The 20,884-nt window shown below is 41.0% G+C and overlaps 1 protein-coding gene across 5 annotated transcripts in view; it reads left to right on the forward strand.

Moving 5' to 3' along the window:
• The window catches only part of exoc6 (exocyst complex component 6), a 204,938-nt gene that overhangs the window by 180,957 nt on the left and 3,097 nt on the right, over window positions 1–20,884 (forward strand). For all 5 annotated transcript variants that reach the window (XM_087999000.1, XM_043712483.2, XM_043712488.2 and 2 more), the window contains one exon: window positions 2,778–2,890. In XM_087999000.1, coding sequence (XP_087855126.1) covers window positions 2,778–2,890 — 113 coding nt within the window. The remainder of the gene's footprint in view (window positions 1–2,777; window positions 2,891–20,884) is intronic.

Genomic DNA, 20,884 nt, shown 5'->3' on the forward strand with positions numbered 1-20,884 from the left:
CCCTAGCTTCCCACAGAGTTTTAGGGTACACCTGATCAGGTCCTCGGGATTTATCCACTTTTATGCGTTTTAAGACGTCCAGAACTACCACCTGTGTAATAAGGACATTTTTCAAGATGTTGCCATTTATTCCCCACATTCTATATCTTCCATGTCCTCCTTCACAGTAAACATTGATGCAAAATATTTGTTTAGTGTCTTCCCCCATCTCAGCCTTGCTGATCTTTGTGGGACCTTATTTGCTCCGTAGTTACCCTTTTGTCTTTAGTGTATTTATAAAATCCCTTTTGGTTTCTCCTTAACCCTATTGCCCAAAGCTTTCTCATGTCCCCTTTTTGCTGCCCTCATTTCCCTTTTAAGTATACTCCTACTGCCTTTGTATTCTAAAGGTTCACTCAATCTCTGCTGTTTATTCCTGACACATGCTTCCTTATTTTTCTTGACCAAAACCTCAATTTCTCTAGTCATCCAGCATTCCCTACACATACCAGCCTTGCCTTTCACCTTAATTGGAACGTACTGTCTCTGGACTCCTGTCTCATTTTTGAAGCTTTCCCATTTTCCAGCCACCCCTATACCTGTGAACATCTGCCCCGAATCAATTTTTGAGTTATTGCCTAATACCAAAATTGGCCTTCCTCCAATTTAGAACTTTAACAGGTATATCTTTTTCCATCGCAATTTAAAAGCTAATAGAATTATGGTTGCTGGCCCCAAAGTGCTCCCCACTGACACCTCAGTCACTTACCCTGCCTTCTTTCCCAAGAGTAGGTCATATTTTGCACCGTCTCTAGTAGGTTCATCCATTTGCTGAATAAGAAAATTTCTTGTACACACTTAACAAATTCCTCTTCATCTAAACCCTTAACACAATGGCAGTCCTAAAATGTTTGGAAAGTTAATCCCCTACCATAACCACCCTATTATTCTTCCAAATCCCCTTACAAATTTGTTTCTCAATTTCCTGCTGATTGTTGGGAGGTATGTAGTACAATCCCAATAAGGTGATCATCCCTTTCTTTTTGCTCCGTTCCACACCAATAACTTAGCAGCAACCTATTGTGTAACCTTGCAGATCCATATTCCTAAAAAAGGAATCTGCCCTCAATCACAACTGGAAATCGAAGATGACAGGCTAGATGACTAAAGAGTCCAACCTTGTATCTGCAGGATTTTCTGCAGTGGTGGCAGTGTTGAGTTCAACAGTCTTACCTGTAACCAACTTGACCTATGGTCAGTCAGTTGCTATGTGTTTCATGAGATTTTAGATATATTTGTCTTTCACTCCTCAGCAGATGGGGACCATGCTGATGTGCACTGCTCAACCTGGAATCTGGGCTACAAATGCACTTGACTGACCCTTGTAACCAAGTTTTACATGACAAGCACCTCCAAATTAGGATTCTAGGCCTTCTAGTTGAAGGATAAGTACTCCACCACTTGAACATCAGGCTTATTCCATTTCCCTTTGGAGTTTCAATGTTACAATGTAATATAAGAGGAGGATTCTTCAGCCTATAATGATCTTTGACTTTTTTTTAATGAACCTTAATTTGTTACATGTGCATCTAAACATGGCAGACAGGGAATGTTGATCAGCTTGATAAACAGCCTTGATCCCTTACCCATCACAGTACAGATACTTCCTATCCATCTGGTTGCATATAATCTCCTAGGAGAAGTGAAAAGTTAGAAACCAAAACCGTTTAGGGTAAAAAAAAAAAAAATTCAGGATAATTTATTTCTGACTCCACTCCAGATGATGAACCCATCACTGTTTACATAAGTGAGCATCTGTTCCACATGCATACAATGAACTGTCCAGTCTTCAACCCAGTTTTGCCCTGTGTAACAAAACTCAGTCTCTCAGCTATCACAGTCACCTAAAGATATCCTACAACAGCCGTGATGAATGAACAGCTAACTGGTTTCATATTGGTTGATGGTGTGATATTCCCCAGAACCCCAGTACAGTGCTGTGCCCTCTTTATTTTTAAATATAGGAATATTTAACACCCACTTTAGCAGTCAAACAGGAAGTGGTTTCATATTAGAGTTGTATATTCAGCATTGTTGAAATACTTCATTCGAATGTTAGTCAATACTGAATGTTTTTGCCAGAAGTAATTCAGGAATTAAGGTGCTATTGAAAGGAACTGCTGATATTGACACAAAAACTGAGTCATTACTTTGCACCTCAAATTTTCAGAAAATCATGGCAGGTAGCCACAGGGATAAAATATGATGCTGAACCAAAGTCAAGACCAGGAAAAGTAAATTTCATTGGCCAGTAGCATACAAGGTGCAGTTAAAAGTGGGTCTGATGCTAACAGGTATTAGGTTTCCAGTTCAGTGCCCTCCTAGAACCCAAATACCAAAGTAAAAATGCCTGCTCAATATCTGGATTAGGCTCATCAAGAAATAAATGGGCATTTGAAGCAGACTGTTCACACTTGTCCAGTTCAAAGTTTGTTCATTTGAGGTCTTGACTTTGTTTTGAAGTGACTTGGCAACATACAGTACTTGGAATTTGGAGAAGTTTGTTTTGCATGCTCAGTATTTTGATTCAAATTAGCTTCTAACAATGGATTAATGTTAGATGCAACTAATTGTGTGTAAAAAGACTGGAAGTAACCTGCTTTCAGTTCAACCTTACTATCTCACCATGAGTTGCTTTCCTTGCAGCTTGGTGCTGGTTTAAAAAATAAATCTCAAGAAGAAAATCACAATTATGCCAGCACTTGTAACAGTACCATGTGTTTATTTGTCTTTTGCAGCTCCTTGACCTGTTTATGGTGTGGGACTGGTCAACATATCTAGCTGATTATGGACAAGCTACATCCAAGTATCTGAGGGTGAATCCCAGCACAGCTCTGATACTCCTTGAGAAGTAAGCAAGTTTTGAAAGTTTGTTTTTGCAGGTGTCCCTAAGTACCATGAAACAAGGTGATTTATATCAAGATGACTCATTATTTTAAGTCACTTATACTCTGAAGAAAAGTATTAGTTTATTTCATTTTTACTTTATTCTTCTTACAATTTCCTGGATGTTAGAACCATTTTGTTTTTCAAATAAAATGGCATTTTTGTAAAACTATTGCTGTACTGTACATTACCATTACCTAGTACCTTTAGTGGCAACATTTTACAACTTTCTGATTGCTTGAAGTGGCATTTGACTGTCTCATCATTCATTATCTCATCATTCCTTTTTTGGTAAATTGCTCCAAATCAGAATCGACAGAGGGTAAGTAGTTGCATATTCTAGGTAGTGCTGCTTATTCATTGTTGTGATTTGAGACTGCATTGTTCCATTGGGAATTGCATCTTATCTTTTAGAAATTATTTAATGTATGCATATTTAACACATGACATGCTTATGTCTGAACTGGTTTGATTTTTGCATTCCTAAACCTGTTTGAGAAAGCAGTGTCTGTCCAAAGTAATTAACCTCCAACTCCATGGCATTGGAAGTTGTCCCTTGATAATTTAATAATATTATTTACTTGAAATCAGAGCAAGTTTCCTCTTAAAAGTCAATTTTTTATCCACTTTGAATAGGTAATTTATTTATCTATCTTTATACAAGATTGCTTTCATAGATTTATAAAAGACACTGATCAAAAGCAATTAGGAGTGATTCAGTGCATAATTTGACTAGTGGTTAGGCTGGGTGGAAGAAAACCCTGGAAAAACAATCCTTTGAGTATGAGAAAATGAAATAAGCTCACGTTGAAAGAAATAAACCCTGCATTTAGTTAGTGTCTTTGATAACTTTTGGGATTTCCAAAATACTCCTCAGTGCTTCATGGCCAATGAAATATTTTTGAAACTTCAGTTTTGAAGTGCACAACAGATTTGGGGAGATGGTATAGATGGCATAGAGGTAATGTCGATGGGCTAAAATTCCAGAACCGAGGTTAATGCTGTGGAAATATCGGCTTGAATTTCTCCATGGCAGATGGTAAAACTTGAATTTTAAAAAAGAACTGGAATTAAAAAGCTAGCCTAATGTGACCACATAACCACTATCAATTGTCATAAATACCCATTTCATTGACTAATGTCCTTTTATAAGCAAGGGAATCTACTATCCTTATCTAGTCTGGTCCACGTGTGACTCAGACCCAGTGTAATGTGGTTGACTGGTTATTGTCCTTTGGGTCTCTAGTCATTTCAATCAGGTGCATCAAATCTCAAATCTCTGCAAAGTTCAAAGAAAGGAAAGAAATTAGACAGAGCACCTGACGTTGACCTATGCACTGGAGACAACCACAAACCTGGCCCTGTTAATTCTACAAAAATCACCATACCAATACACAATCAACTAGGAGAAAGTCAGGACTGCAGATGCTGGAGATCAGAGTCAGGAGCGTGATGGTGGAAAAGCACAGCAGGTCAGGCAGCATTGTAGCAACAGGCGAATCAATGTTTCAGGCATAAGCCTCATTCCTGATGAAAGGCTTGTGGGCCAGTGGTGGCTGAGAGATAAATGGGAGTGGAGTGGAGTGGGGTGGGGCTGGGGTGCAGGTAACTGGGAATGTGATAAGTAAAGGTGGGGGTGTGTGAAGGTGACAGGTCGGAGAGGAGGGTGGAGCGGACAGGTGGGAAGGAAGGAGGACCGGTAAAGAGGGCGGTGCCGAGTTGGAGGCTTGGGACTGGGATAAGGGAGGGGGCGGAGAAATGAAGAAACCTAGTGAAATCCACATTGGGACCATTCAACCACATGGGATCAATGCGGAAGAGTATTGGGCGGTTAGGCTTTGGTGATAGAGGAGGCCCAGGACCTGTATATCCTTTGGAGTGGGAGGGGAATTAAGATGTTTAGCCACAGGACAGTGGGGTTGGTTGGTTCAGGTGTCCCAGAGGTGTTCTCTGAAACGATCCACAAGTTGGAGTCCCGTCTCCCCTATTTAGAGGAGACAACATGTGTAGTTAGATAAGATTCCCAACAGTGTGGAAACAGGCCCTTCAGCCCAACCAGTCCACATCGACCCTCTGAAGAGTAACCTGCCCGGACCCATTTCCCTCTGACTAATGCATCTAACACTCTGGGCAATTTTGCATGGCCAATTCACTTGACCTGCACATCTTTGGACTGTGGGAGGAAACCAGAGCACCTGGAGGAAACCCATGCAAACACTGGGAGAATGTGCAAACTCCACACAGACAGTTGCCGGAGGCTGGAAGCGAACCTGGGACCCTGGTGCTGTGAGGCAGCAGTGCTAACCACTGAGCCACCGTGCCACCCCAGTGCAATGGATATAGTAGATGATGTGTATGGAAGTACAGGTAAATTTCTGTCGGATGTGGAAGGATCCTTTGGGGCCATGGACGGAGCTGAGGAGGGAGGTGTGGGCGCAGGCTTTGCATTTCTTGCATTGGTAGGGAAGGTGCAGGGAGTGGGGTGTGGGCTGGTGGGGGTCGTGGATCAGACAAAGAAGTCACAGAGGGAATAGTCTCTCCGATGTGCAGATGGGGTGGGATGGAAAGGATACAATGATCCCTTGGTAGGCAACTTCAGACTTGAACACCAAAAGTGACTTGGGAGCACCACTACTGAGTTGGCTGAGTCCCAAAGAGCATAGCTGCTGGATTAGGTTTGCAGCAGGTCTGAGGTAAAAATCCTCTTGACCTCGTTCCCATCAGTCTACCTATTGCAGTTGTTCCGTCCATGACTGTATCAGTGGAAGTGACCTTCACACAGTCCCTGTGGTGACAAGGTCATGACTCCACGTTGAGGATACCCTCCCTTGTGTTGTGTGGCACTACCAGACTGTTAACAGACCTAGCAAGTCAAAACTGGACATCATGAAGTGCTGTGAGCCATCAGCTACAGTAGATTGGATTTGCTCACAATCTATAACCTCATGGCACCAGCATATCCTCACTTTACCATTACCATCAACCAAAGAGATCAGATCTGATTCTTAGAGTCCAGGAGGGCATACCAGGAGCTGCACTAGGCATACTCAAAACATGCTACAATACAGAACCATTTGTAAGCAGCAAGTGATGAGATTGGGCTAATTGATCCCATAACTACCAGCTCAGACTGTAAACTCAACAATCCTGCCACTTCAGTCATTAATGGTGGTAAATAATTAAACTGCTAACAGAGGAGGTGAAGGTTCTACAAACATCCCCACCCTCGATGGGGGAGCCCAGCACATCTCTGCAAAATAAGAGGTTTGCATTCGTCTTCACCCAGAAGTGCTGAATGGATGATCCATCTCTGCCTCCTTTGGCAGTCCCCAGCACCACAGGTACCTGTCTTACAATTCAATTAGCTCCATGTTTTATCTAGAAATGACTGAAGACACTGAATACTGTAAAGTCTATGTGGTCCTGACAATATTCTAGCATTAGTGGTGAAGACTTAGCGAATTGTTCCAGAAAATCTTGCACCCTTGGCCAAGCTGTACCATTGTAGCTACAACACTGACATCTACCTGAAATGGACAGTATAAAACTGCCTGAGATGTCCTTTGCACATAAAGCAAGATAAATCTAACGCAGCCAATTACTGCCCTATTGGTCTACTCTTGGTCATCAGTAAAGTGTTGGAAGGTGTTATCAACATGTTATCAAGCAACACCTGCTCAGTGACTAAGTTTGAGTTCTACGAGGACCACACAGTTCCTGCCTCATTTTAGCCTTGGTTCGAACATGCTCAAAAGAGCAGAATTGCAGAAGTAGGGTGTAAGTGACTGTGCTGGACATGAAGGGCACACTTGACTAAGTGTGGCATCAAAAGTGCTAGTAAAACTGGAGTGAAATGGAATTGAGAGAAAGCTTTTCAGTTGGAGTCCTATCCTGCACAAAGGTGTAATTGTTGAAAGACCATCATTTGTTAGAGTTAGCGTTATTGTCTCACACTCCAGTGAGTAGAGTGGAAAATTCATATTGCTACTTATGGTGCCATCTTAGGCACAAAGGTAGTTGGGTACTAATTCTGCGGTACAAATTCTTAGGAGAAAGAAAGAGAAGTTTAGAATAACCCATCCTCCCACCTCAGTCTGTCAGTACCTGGCCTCCAGACCATGCAAGCTTCACCTCGAGGCTGGAATTCTATGCTGAATCTATGCCATGTCCACGCTGAGGCTGGGGGTTCAGAGCATCGCCACACAAAAAAAAGAATAAACACAAGAGAAAAAAGAAATGCAAGGAGCAGATGAGCTCTGGCTGGAGAGTCCTAATTTGCTACCACCTTGAAAGAAGCATCATCTCAGCTCCAGGATATCTCTGCAAGAGTTCCTCAGGGTAGTGTCCTAAGCCCGATCATCTTCAGCTGCTTTACCAATCACCTTCACTCCATCATAGGGTCAGAAGAAGTGATGCTTGCTGATGGTTTAGTATTCACCATTTACAGCTCCTTGGATACTGAAGCAGTCAGTGTCCGTGTGCAATGAATCCTTTACAATTTCCAGGAATGTACTGATAAAAGCAAGTGGCATCTGTGCCACACAAGTGTTAGGCAATGACCATATCCAACAAGAGAGAATCTAGCCATCTATCCTTTAACATTCAATGGCATTATCATCACTGAATTTCACATTATTAACACTTTAGATGTTACCTTTGACCAAAAACTGGACTGGACCAGCTGTACAAATACAGTGGCTTCTGGAGCAGGTCAGAGGTCCAGAATCTTGTCACCTGCAAGGCACAAGTTAGCAGTGTTTTGGAATACTCTCTACTGCCTGAATGTAGGTCCAAAGAATTGAAGAACAAGACAAAGCATCTCACTTGATTTGATTTTCCATCCACTACCCTGAACATTAATTCCCTTCACCCTTGCCATGCAGTGACAGCAGTGTGTTTTATGTGCACAACACATGGTGGTAATTCACAAAGACAACTCCTACAGTTCCTTTCAAACCTGCAACCTCTACCACTAATCAGGACAAGGGTAGCAAGTGCATGGAAAACCACCACCTGCCTTTTCCCCTCCAAAAGGGTGAGGGCAGTAACAAATTAAAAATACTATATATGAATGCACGAAGCATTAGAAATAAAATGGATGAGCTTGAGGCTCTTTTGGAAATTGGCAGATACGATATTGTGGGGATAACTGAGATGTGGCTTCAAGTGGACAGGGCCTGGGAAATGAATATTCAAGGCTACACGTGCTACCGTAAGGACAGACTGATGGGCAGAGGGGATGGGGTGGCCATGTTGGTAAGGGATGATATTCAGTCCCTTGCGCGCGGGGGACCTAGAATCAGGGGATGTAGAGTCAGTGTGGATAGAGCTGAGAAATTCTAAGGGTAAAAAGACCCTTTTGGGAGTTAGCTACAGGCCCCCAAACAGCAGTCTGGATGTCGGATGTAAGTTGAATCAGGAGCTGAAATTGGCCTGTCGCAAAGATGTTACTACAGTTGTTATGGGGGATTTCAACATGCAGGTAGACTGAGAGAATCAGCATGGTATTGGACCTCAAGAAAGAGATTTTGTGGAGTGCCTCCAAGATGGATTCTTGGAACAGCTGATGCTGGAGCCTACCAGGGAGAAGGCAATTCTGGATCTGGTATTGTGCAACGAGCCAGAATTGATCAGGAACCTCGAAGTGAAGGAGCCATTGGGAAGTAGTGACCATAATACAATAAGCTTCAATCTGCAATTTGAGAGGGAGAGGGTACAATCGGAAGTGACAATATTTCTGTTGAATAAAGGGAACTATGGAACTATGAGGGAGGAGCTGGCCAAAGTTCAATAGTGCAATACCTTAGCAGATATGACAGTGGAGGAACAATGGCAGATATTTCTGTGTATAATGCAGAAGATGCAGGATCAGTTCTTTCCAAAAAGGAAGAAAGATCCCAGGAGGAGGCATGGGTGGCCGTGGCTGACAAGGGAAGTTAAGAAACATATAAAGTTAAAAGAGAAAAAGTATAACATAGCAAAGATAAGTGGGAAAACTGAGGACTGGGAAGCTTTTAAAGAACAACAGAGGATTACTAAGAAGGAAATACGCAGAGAAAAAAATATAAAGGAGGATAGTAAAAGCTTTTTTAGGTATGTGAAAGGCAAAAAAAGGTTAAGACTAAAATTGGGCCCTTGAAGACAGGAACAGGGGAATATATTACGGGGAACAAAGAAATGGCAGAAGAATTGAATTGGTACTTCAGATCTGTGTTCACTGGGGAAGACACAAGCAATCTCCCGGAGGTAACAGTGGCTGAAGGATCTGAACTGAAGGGAATTTATATTTGCAGGAATTGGTGTTGGAGAGACTGTTAGGTCTGAAGGTTGATAAGTCCCCGGGGCCTGATGGTCTACATCCCAGGGTACTGAAGGAGGTGGCTCGAGAAATCGTGGATACGTTGGTGATTATTTTCCAGAGTTCGATAAATTCGGGATCAGTTCCTGCAGATTGGAGGGTGGCTAATGTTATACCACTTTTTAAGAAAGGTGGGAGAAAGAAAGCAGGAAATTATAGACCAGTTAGTCTGACCTCCGTGGTGGGAAAGATGCTAGAGTCTATTATAAAGGATGAAATTACAACACATCTGGGTAGTAGTAACAGGATAGGTCAGAGTCAGCATGGATTCATGAAGGGGAAATCATGCTTGACTAATCTTCTGGAATTCTTTCAGGATGTAACTCTGAAGATGGGTGAGGGAGATCCAGTAAATGTAGTGTACCTGGACTTTCAGAAAGCTTTTGATAAAGTCCCACATAGGAGGTTAGTGAGCAAACTTAGGGCGCATGGTATTGGGGGCAAAGTACTAACTTGGATTGAAAGTTGGTTGGCTGACAGGAAATAAAGAGTAGTGATAAACGGCTTCATTTCGGAATGGCAGGCAGTGACCAGTGTGGTACCGCAGGGATCAGTGCTGGGACCGCAGCTTTTTACAATATATATTAATGATGTAGAAGATGGTATTAGTAATAACATTAGCAAATTTGCTGATGATACTAAGCTGGGTGGCAGGGTGAAATGTGAGGAGGATGTTAGGAGATTACAGGGTAACCTGGACAGGTTAGGTGAGTGGTCAGATGCATGGCAGATGCAGTTTAATGTGGATAAATGTATGGTTATCCACTTTGGTGGCAAGAACAGGAAAGCAGAATACTACCTAAATGAAATCAATTTAAGTAAAGGGGCCATACAAAGAGATCTGGGTGTTCTTGTACACTAGTCAATGAAGGTAAGCATGCATATACAGCAGGTAGTGAAGAAGGCTATTGGAAGCATGCTGGCCTTCATAACAAGAGGGATTGAGTATAGAAGCATAGAGGTTCTTCTGCAGCTGTACAGGGCCCTGGTGAGACCACACCTGGAGTATTGTGTGCAGTTCTGGTCTCCAAATTTGAAGAAAGACATTCTGGCTATTGAGGTAGTGCAGCATAAGTTCACGAGGTTAATTCCTGAAATGGCGGGACTATATTACGCTGAAAGACTGGAGCGACTGGGCTTGTATGCCCTTGAGTTTAGAAGACTGAGAGGGGATCTGATTGAGACATATAAGATTATTAATGGATTGGACACTCTGAGGCAGGAAACATGTTTCAGTTGATGGGTGAGTGCCGAAGGACACAGCTTAAAGATACGGGGTAGACCATTTAGGACAGAGATGAGGAGAAACTTCTTCACCCAGAGAGTGGTGGCTGTGTGGAATGCTCTGCCACAGAGGGCAGTGGAGGCCCAGTCTCAGGATTCATTTAAGAAAGAGTTGAATGGAGCTCTCAAGGATAGTGGAATCAAGGATTATGGAGATAAGGCAGGAACAGGATACTGATTAAGGATGATCAGCCATGATCATATTGAATGGTGGTGCAGGCTTGAAGGGCAGAATGGCCTACTCCTTCACCTATTATCTATTGTCTAAAACCACATACCAGGTTGACTTGAAACTCTGCTGCCATTCCATTGGATCAAAATCCTGGAACTCCGTTCTTGATAATATTGTGTTCCTACACTCCCAGTGCAGCAACAGTTCAAGAAGACAGCTCACCAATCTTCTCAAAGGCAATTGGGGTGGTAGCAATAAATGTTGGCCTAACCAGCAAGGTCCACATCTTCAAACAAATAATAAAAAATGAAATTGATCAAATAATCTGTTTTTGATTGGATGAGGAATTGATATTGACTAGGATTGCAGAACAACCTCCTTGTTGATCTTTTGAGTGGTGTTTTAGGAATTTGTATGCTCGGGTTACATTGTACTTTGCTTAAAAACTGCATGCATTCATGTAGAACTCCGTTCTCTCACTTAGATTAGAATCAATCTAAGCATCGTGGCATAGACAGAGAACACGGGGCCAACACCTTCAACATATTGTCTAGCTATCACCATTGTTAACAGCTAACCCGAGAATGCAACATTTTTTATATAAAAAAGGTTTTGTGATTTACATGAAAGAAGTGAAACTATCACTGTATTCTAACAGATGAAAGGCTTAACAGGCAATCAATTTTTCAATATATAATTTCAGTTACATCATACTGTAAATTCTTGCTATAAATTCTGTTAGGATTGAGCCCTTCATTATCACCTAATGAAGGAGTGTCGCTCCGAAAGCTAGTGTGCTTCCAATTAAACCTGTTGGACTATAACCTGGTGTTGTGATTTTTCACATCTGAGATGATTAGACCGTTATCTGCATGCATGCAGATGTCAGTTCAGTAACACTTTAGAATATCAACCTAGATTGTCCGCAAGTCGCTAAGGTAAAGCCAGACTTCAATCTTCTAATTCAGGAGTGAGAGTGCAAATAAAATTTGAGAATTTTCTGCAATGAAAGCCTTTTGATTGAACATGTCACTTTGAGTTCTCAATATTGAATTTACACTTTTTAAATGTTACAGCATAGTTCAAACTAATGCTTTTGGCTGCCATAATTTTTTTTACACTTCTTTATAATTTCAGTTCTTACAAGCTTATTTTTCACTTCTGTTCCAAATGAGGATGAAGAGGATACTGATCTTTTTTTTAGTCCCATTCTTCCAGTAATTGATTTAAGTTTTGCCAGACTGGTGATATGGTCAGTAATACAAGTTTTAGATTGTATTTGGTATAGTATTGAAAAACAATTTACAGGTTTTTTCTTCTAAAAAAAACTTGTTTATTTCCAATAAAATTTTCCCCAAGCATGTAAAAATGATTGATAAAAACAGACAATGTGCAAAATAGATATGACTTGTATTCTTACGGCCCAAACGTAGCATGAGACAAAAATGAGTCACAGGCAAACACCCCACGGAACACGTCAAGGAGAAAATATGATTGTGATTTTACTCATGCTGTTCTTCTGATATTTGCAGAGAACGTGTCCTGTGAAGTCCACAGCCCATTTGTTAATTGTCAGCTGCAAATGTAACTCCATCTTTAAGTTAATTTGTTGAACTGAAACCTAGTAATCATTTTGACTAAAACTGAGAATTTACTTCTCTCTTCAAATCAAAATCCCTTTCTGCGGCTTAAAGTATATTATTGCAATGCTTTTTGAGTTCAAATAAGTGTATTTCATTCCTTTTAATCACTGATCATTTCGAGATTTTTTTTCTCTCTCCTGATCCCATTCTGGATGTGCCTTTTTTTAATGTTTTGAGCAATATCTGTGGCTTCCTCATTCTAGACTTGCATTTTCATTTACAATATTTTTAGTCTTCTCTGCAATTCACTTCACGTCCTCTTTTGGTTGACCTTTTCTCCTCCTTTTCAAATCACTGTGAAGCGCATGTATATCTGATAAACCAGTTTCAAAATTATCGTAATGACTTGTATGACCCATTTTGATTTTTAATCTCTTCATTCGAGTAATTGTTCTGGTTCATCAGCAATTCCTTTCCCTGTTTAATGTATTTTTCATACTTAGAGACTTCTAATACTTTGATTAAGATCTATCTTTTAGCTTGTTCCACAAGCTTACCATTGAGATATTTTAAGGCTTCATTTAAATATTTTATTTCCTGTGGTCATTGCTCCAAGTATTCTCTCCAAATTAAATTTTACATTAACAAATTAATCTTTCTTCTGTGAATATTAGTTCTCAGCATTGATCACTTTTTCCTTTTTGCTGCAGTAGTTATTGTTATCATGAGGAACAGAATTTGACAAACCAATGGGGCAAGTCGCCAAGACCTGATGCCCTGCATCTAACAGTTTTAAAGGAGGTGGCTGCAGAGATACACTGACAAATGGTCCACTATTCTGAACTCACTAGATCCTGGAGGCTTGCAGTAGTTTGGAAAGCCATTAACGTAATGCTTCTGTTCAAGAAGGGAGGGAGCCTGCAAATGGGAAACTATTGGCCAGCTACCCTAACATCTGTTGGGAAAAATGCTAGAATCCATGGGACATTCTAGAAAAGCTTAACACAATCAAACACATTTCCCTTTGCAAGAGTTCTTTGAGAATATAACAAGTAGAGTTCATAAGGGGGTGCAGGCAGGTGTAATGCATTTGGATTTTCGAAAAGGAATTGATAAAGATGCCCCAAAAGATGATTACATAAGATAAGAACTCACTGTATTGACAATAATGTTTTAGAATAGATTGAGGTTTGGTTACTGCACAGAAGACAGTGTCTAGATTTGAAAAGCATAAATATTAGAATGTTACAAGGGTCAGTCCTGGGGCCTTACTTATTTCCTGTATCTATATTATTAATTGGAAGAGGGGCTGAGTGTATCCACATTTGCTGAGATCCAAAACTAGGTGGAGGGGCATGTTGTGATGAGAACATAAGGAATCTGTATGGGGATATACATAACTGAATGGGCAAACATGTCAGAAGACATTTAATGTAGGAAAGTGAGGTCATGCACTTTGGTAGGAAGAATCAAAAGGGAGACTTTTTAAATGGGGAAAGACTCCTGAAATTGTAGTGCAGTGGAATTTGGGTGTTATTGTGCATGGAGCACACAAAGTTAGCATGTAGGTGCAGTGAGTAATTAAGAAGACAAATTGAATTTTGGCCTTTTTATTTCCAGTTGAAGTTTAAAAACAGGGGCAAAAACTGAAATTGCTTGAACTCCTAAGGTCTGACAGCGTCTGTTGAGAGAGATGATTTTGGTCCAGTGGAATTTTGGGACTGATGTTAGCTAGGAAAAGATTGGTATATATGCTGGTATGGGGGGAGAAATCTACAATAATGGATTTAGAACCCAGAGAGAGAAAAAAACAGTTCGGCAGACAAAGGAATAGGTAAAGGTCAGCCTGAGAGCTGGAAATGGGGACCACTAGTGACTGACAGTGGGTTATTTGTGATAGCAGCCCATGTGATAAAGTCTGGTGTGTGGAGTTTGGGTGTAAGGAAATGGGAGAAGGTGCTCAGGCTGTAAAGTTATTGAACTCTATATAGAGTCCTGAAGGCCCCCAAGTAGAAAATTAAATGCTGTTCTTCCAGCTTGTACTGAGCCTTGCTGAAGCACTGCAGTAAGGCTGAAACAGATGTTGGCGAGGGGAACAAGGTGGCAGGCCACAGGAAGCTCAGACAACTCTATTTACTAAGTTTAATAACTTAAATTTGTACAATAGAGCAGATTCTTTAAATCTTGACTATCCTAAGCTACATTCCCCATTCTGTTAGGTTCTGAGAGAATGCCGCTGGTTTAATATTCTGCTTCCAACACACAGGGAGCTACCTTTATTAGTAAGAAATGAAATACATTGATAGCAAGAAGCAATATAGATTTAGAAGACAATCTATGTGGGTAGAGCTGAGGAATCACAAAAGAGATAAAGATCCTACTGAGAGTTATGTACAAGCCTTCTAGCAGTACTCCGGATGTGGGGGCAGGAAATAAATCAGGAGAGAGTGCCTTTCTTACATTTTTCTATTACAGTAATCATGAGGGACTGGGAAAATCAGGTTAGTAGTGAATCTCAAGAAAAGGAATTTGTGGAATGTCATCTTTTTGGAGCAGTTTGTGGTAGAGCCCAGTTGGAAATGGCCACTTCTGGATTTGGTGATTTGTAATGAGGCTGACTTGATTTGGGACCTTAAGGTGAATGAACGCTGTGGGGGCACTGACCAGACTATGATAGAATTCACCCTGCAGTTTCAGAGGGAGAAGCTGGAATCAGATCTAGTAGTATTAGAATTGAATAAAGGTAACTATAAAGACAAGAGGGAGGAACTGACCAAGGATTGGAAGAGGGACCAAGTGGAGAAAACCAATGGAGCAGCAATTCAGGAGTTGCTGGGATCAATTCAGGAGACGCTGCAGAAATCCGTCCCAAGGTGGAAGCAACATACTAAGGGGAGGATGAGGCAGCGATGGTTGATAAAGGTAGTCGGGAACAGCATAAAAGCAAATGTGAAGACTAGGTGGAAAACCTTTTAAAAACTGGCAGATGGCACGTTAAAAAAAACAATAAGGAGCAAAGTTGTTGAAATAGGAGGGTAAGCTAGTTAGCAATAAAAAAAATTGGAAGAGATCTTTAGATATTAGAAAAATAGGATTGGAGATTGGACTGCTGGAAAGTGAGGTTGGAGAAGTAATAAAAGGGAACAAAGAATCAGTAGAAGAACTGAATAAGGTATTTTGCATCGGTCTTCACAGTGAAGGTTACCAGCAGCGTATCAGAATTTTGAGAATCAGAGCAGAGGTAAGTGTAGGGGTCATCACTAAAGAGAAGGTTTTGAGGGAAGCTGAAAGTGGATAAATAACCTAGACCAGATGGGCTATACCCCAGAGTTCTGAAGGACAGAGCTGAGCAGATTGTGAAGGCTTGGTGATCTTTCAGAAATCACTGGAGTCAGGGAGGGTCCAAGAGGACTGGAAGTGGTTAATGTGGAATGTCATTAACCATTAAGTGGTTAATGCCCCTCTTTAAAAAGGTAGGGAGGCAGAAGATACAAAACTATATAAGTTGGTTCGTCTGGCCCTTGACATAGGTAAGATTTTAGAGTCCCTTAATAAGAATCAGATTGTGGAGTATTTGGAGGTGTGGTAAAGTAGAACTTTGACAAGGGGAAGTCATGCTTGACAGATCTATTAGAATTCTTTAAAGAGGTAATAAGCAAGTTAGAGAAAAGCCAGTGGACATAGTCGTACAGCACAGAAACTGATCCTTTGGTCCAACCAGTCCATGCTGACCATAATTTTAAACTAAACTAATCCCATCTGCCTGCGCTTGGTCCAATTCCCTCCCAAATTTTCTTATTCCGTACTTATCCAAAAAGTCTTGAACATTGTAACGTACCCACATCCACCACTTGTCCGGAAGTTTATTCCACACAATCACTACGTTTTTTTTTGAAAAAAGTTCCCCTCAGTTCTTTAAATCCTTTTCCTCCCACCCTAAAAATATAGCCCCTACTCTTGAACTCCCTCTTCCTAGGGAAAGGCAGCTGGTTTGTCATAGTGGAGTTATAGAGCTGTGCAGCATGGAAACGAACCCTGCGGTCCAACTTGTCCATGCCGAATAAATATCCTAAATTAATCTTCCCAGTTGATACTCTTAAACCCTTCCAATATGTATACGTATCCAGATGTCTTTCAAATATTGTAATTGTACCAGCTTTCTCCACTTCCTTTGACAGTTCATTCCATACACTCACCACTCTCTACATGAAAAAGTTGCCCCTTAGCTCCCTTTTAAATCTTTCCTCTGTCACCTTAAACCTATGCCCTCTAATTTTGGATTCCCTCACCCTATGGGAAAATATCTTGACAATTCATCCTATCCATGTCCTTCTTGATTTTATAAGCCTCTAAGATCACCCCTCCAACCCTGGCAACACCCTTTTAAATCCTTTTTGGAACTCTTTCAAGTTTAAGAATATAGTAGGGAGACCAGAATTGAACCAGTATTCTAAAAGTGGCCTAACCAATGTCCTGTACAGTCACAATATGACCTCCCAACTCCTATACTCAATGCATTGACCAATAAAGGCAAGTGTACCAAACCTTCTTCGCCACCCTGTCCACCTACAACTCCATTTCCAAGAAAATATGAACCTGCTCTCTAAGGTCTCTTTGTTCGGCAACACCCCCCAGAACCTTAGCATTAAGTGTACAAGTCCTGCCCTGATTTGCCCTACCAAATGTAGCATCTCATATTTTTCTAGATTAAACACTCATCAGCCCATCTGATCAAGGTCCCATTGTACTCTGAAGTAACTTTCACTGTCTATTTAGATTTCTAGAAGGCCTCTGACAAGACTCTCCACGTGAGGTTGCTAAATAACAAGAACCTGTGGTGTTAGCGGCTAGGTACTGGCATAGAGGGAGGAATGGCTGACTGGCAGGAAGCACAGAGTGGGAATAACGGTTCTTTTTCAGGATGGCAGCCAGTGACTGGTGAAGTTCCACAGGGGGCACTGTTAGGACCACAACTATTAACATTATGTATTAATGATCGAGATTAAAGAACTGAGGGCATTGGTGCTAGCTTTACAGATGACACACAGATAGGTGGAGAGACCAGTAGCGTTGAGGGAATGGGAAGCTGCAGAAGGACTTAGGCTAGGTGAGCGGGCAAAGAAGTGGCAGATGAAATGCAATGTGTGTATGAGGTTATTCTCTCTGGTAGGAAGAATAGAGACATAGCCGTTTCCCATTTTGAAAACAGTCTTCAGAAATCTGAAGCACAAAGGGACTTACAAGTCCTTGTTCAATTCTTTCAAGGTTGGGATTTATGAAGGCAAATGCAATGTTAGCGTTGATTACAATAGGCCTAGAATATAACTGCATGGATGTACTGCTGAGGCTGTATAACACTCCGATCAGACCACCTTTTGGAATATTGTAAGTAGTTTTGGGCCCCGTATGAAGGATGTGCTGGCTTTGGAGGGGGTCCAGAGGAGGTTTAGAAGAATGATCCCAGAGGTGAAGGGCATGTCATCTGAGGAGTGGTTGAGGACTCTGGATCTGTACTTAAAAAGATAAGGGGGGATCTGATTGGAACTTAGAGAATGCGGAGATATCTGGATACAATGGGCATGGAGATAATGTTTCCACTAAGAGAGACGAGAAACCGAGAGCACAGCCTCAGAGTGAAAGGTTGACCCTTTAGAACAGAGATGAGGAAGAATTTCTTCAGCCAGAAGGTGGTGAATCTGTGGAACTCATCACTGCACAAAACTGTGGAGGCCAAGTCACTGAGTGTCTTTAACACTGAGATAGGTCCCTTATTAGTAAGGCGATCAGAGTTATGAGGAGAAAGCAGGAGAATGGGGTTGGGAAACTTATCAACTTGAATGGCAGTGCAGACTTGATAGGCTGACTGGCTTAATTCTGCTCCAGTATCTTATGGTCATCTTATTTGCGCAAACATAATCTATCTAGTACCTGAATAGACACTTATGTGCTTCTGGGCATCACCCATACTCTGTCCTTGACCTGAGAGTGGGGTCCCTTTTTCTTTATTTCCAGCTTTTCCTTTTTGCTCCTAGCTGCTTGCTTTTCATACTCCCACCGTCGGTCCATTTTTGGGTTTGAGGGAGTGATAGAGAAGGCTGTCAGCCAAGTTGACTGTTTGTCTGGGTCTTGGAACCATTTGATCCTCTGCGTGAATTCTTACTGTTGTAGAGAAGGAATTTTTTCATTCCTCCAAAAGAATTACCTCCCTGTGGTCCTGGTACATGTGTCTAAAGTGCCCATACTCAACTATTGAAAGTCTGTTGTTTTACCCTATCAAACTCTATGTAAGTCTGGCCAGGCTGCTTCTAAAATGTCAAAATGTCTGCATGCAAGTCTCCAGGACCTATTCCTAATCACAGAAAATGGCCGCCTTGGTCTTTTTACAATTTGCAGAAGGCCTCTCAGAAATAGAGGTATAAACTTCATCAAGTTCAACAGTCAACTTGCTCTGCTTGAGAAGCAAACAGCTTTCTTTTGTCCACTTAATCAGTTGGTTTTTTCTAAATGAAATGATAAAATGCCCTCACATACCATTCCTCAAACTTTGGGAGTTCTTGTACCAACTTAAGCAGCTCGACATATGACCCCAATTTCAATCTCATACTATCAGTGAATTCAAGAAATGCCTTATAATTTCTAGTCTTTTTTAATCCAGATATACTTTCTCAATTTCTTCCTCTTTCCTTGACGACTTTCTTTTTCTCTTGAAATGTTCTTTTTTTTTGTTCACCCAGAAATGTTCTCTTTCTTTCCAGTCTTCCCCTCCCATTTCAGCATCCAACTGCTTTCTTAAATAACTTCTGGCTCCAGTACACCACTCCATTAACTGTATTTGTGTGAGGAACTTCCAGATATTGCGAGTTTACCATGTAGAGTTTAAACCTACTTGCAGTTGCTGTACAAAACTTTTTTTTTACTTTGTTTCTATCCGCCAGAACTGCAACAATGCAAGATTTAGTTCCAAGCTAGTCCCTTTTTCAAGTGGTCCCCTTCTCCCTGCCACACGGGTGAAATTTCCAGTAGCTTTCAAAATGTTCCATCAGCCTTTTGAGTATTTTAGAGCCAGTTTCCATTGGTAAGGTCCACTTCACTGATTCCTTGCACCTTAAATCTCCAAAGATTGTGTTCGTCATTTTGTTGTTTTCACAGAAAGAATCTGCTCTCGCTAGCATTCTGCTTGGTTGCTCACACAAAAATGGTCTTTTCTTCTGATCTTGACAATGACAGATGCACCCATTTATTTTTGTTTCACATAGCAGCTATGTCAGCTCTGAAACCTGTCACATCTTTTTCAGTAGATTTTGGTTTGGGTTTCTTTTCCCATGAAAAACAGTTTACATGACCTGTTTCTGAGCATACTTGGGATAATCATCATCACCCTTGAGCAAAGCTTTCTAATTCACCTTAAAGGGCACATCTTGTAAAGTCCTGCATCTGAATAGCTAGTTTGTTTCTGAATAGCTAGTACTCCGAAGGTACTAAAGACATAATTGACTAAAAGAGCATTCAGTTTGTACATGTAATCCATTGACTATTCTCATATCATTTTAGCCTATTCTCAAAACCTCACAGCTTATTTTAATGGTCCAAAGTAAGTAGGAAATGACAATCTGATCTTCTATGCCTCATAATCATCTATTTGGGAAGCATTATGTAGACCACTCTTGCCTACCAGCAGCAGTATAATTTTTTTGGGATATATAAAATACTAGTATAACGCAACGCAAGACCAATTAGGTGAAAGATGTCTAGAACATTTTAACCCAGTTAGGGATTGGCTAGCTTTACTGAAGGTTTGTAGTGAAATTGCACTCCGTGGATAAGCTGGTAACTTTTTCCAAATGGCTTATGGTCTTCTGTGAGATCTAATTTATACTTACCTTCACTTAAACTTTAGGCAAAAATCACTTTCCCTGCCCAGGTCTTCCCATTCTTAACATTGAAACACACTCTAATCGCAAGGACGCAATCTAGTCCTTTATATTTTAATACACCTTAATTAAGTAATCTGTGTGCATTGTTATGAAGACAGTTTATATTTAATATTACTTGGAGGACTTGCATTTCAAAAGATTGTGGGAAATTAATTTATTTCAAGTTTTGTGGTAAATATCAGAAGTGATTAATTTAAGAGGTCATTGAAAATTTACTGGACATCAGAGATTTTAAAATAAGACGTGGTGCGGTCTTGCTTTGGAGTATTGTGTTCAAGTTTGGTCACCTTGTTATATGAAGGATGTTATTAAATTGCAAAGTGTAGAAGAAATTTACAAGAATGTTGCCTGGACCCAATCATCTGAGGTATAGGGGGAGGTTGGACAGATTGGACTTGTTTTTTTTAAAGAGTGTGGGAGACTGACGGAGGTGGGGGAGGGGGTGTCTTTATAGAAGTGTATAAGATTAAGATGCATGGATACGGTAAATGCGCTCAGTCTTTTTCCCCAGGTTTGGGGAATCGAGGACTAGAGGGCATCAGTTTAAGGTTTGAGGGGAAAGAAGCAAAAAGGAACCTGAGGGGCAACCTTTTTACACACAGGGTGTTATTGATATGTTGGTCGACAT

This window comes from Chiloscyllium plagiosum, unplaced genomic scaffold (genome assembly GCF_037043375.1).
Source record: "Chiloscyllium plagiosum isolate Xiang-an unplaced genomic scaffold, Cpla_swu_hap1 HiC_scaffold_22, whole genome shotgun sequence".
NCBI classification, from domain to species: Eukaryota; Metazoa; Chordata; class Chondrichthyes; order Orectolobiformes; family Hemiscylliidae; genus Chiloscyllium; species Chiloscyllium plagiosum.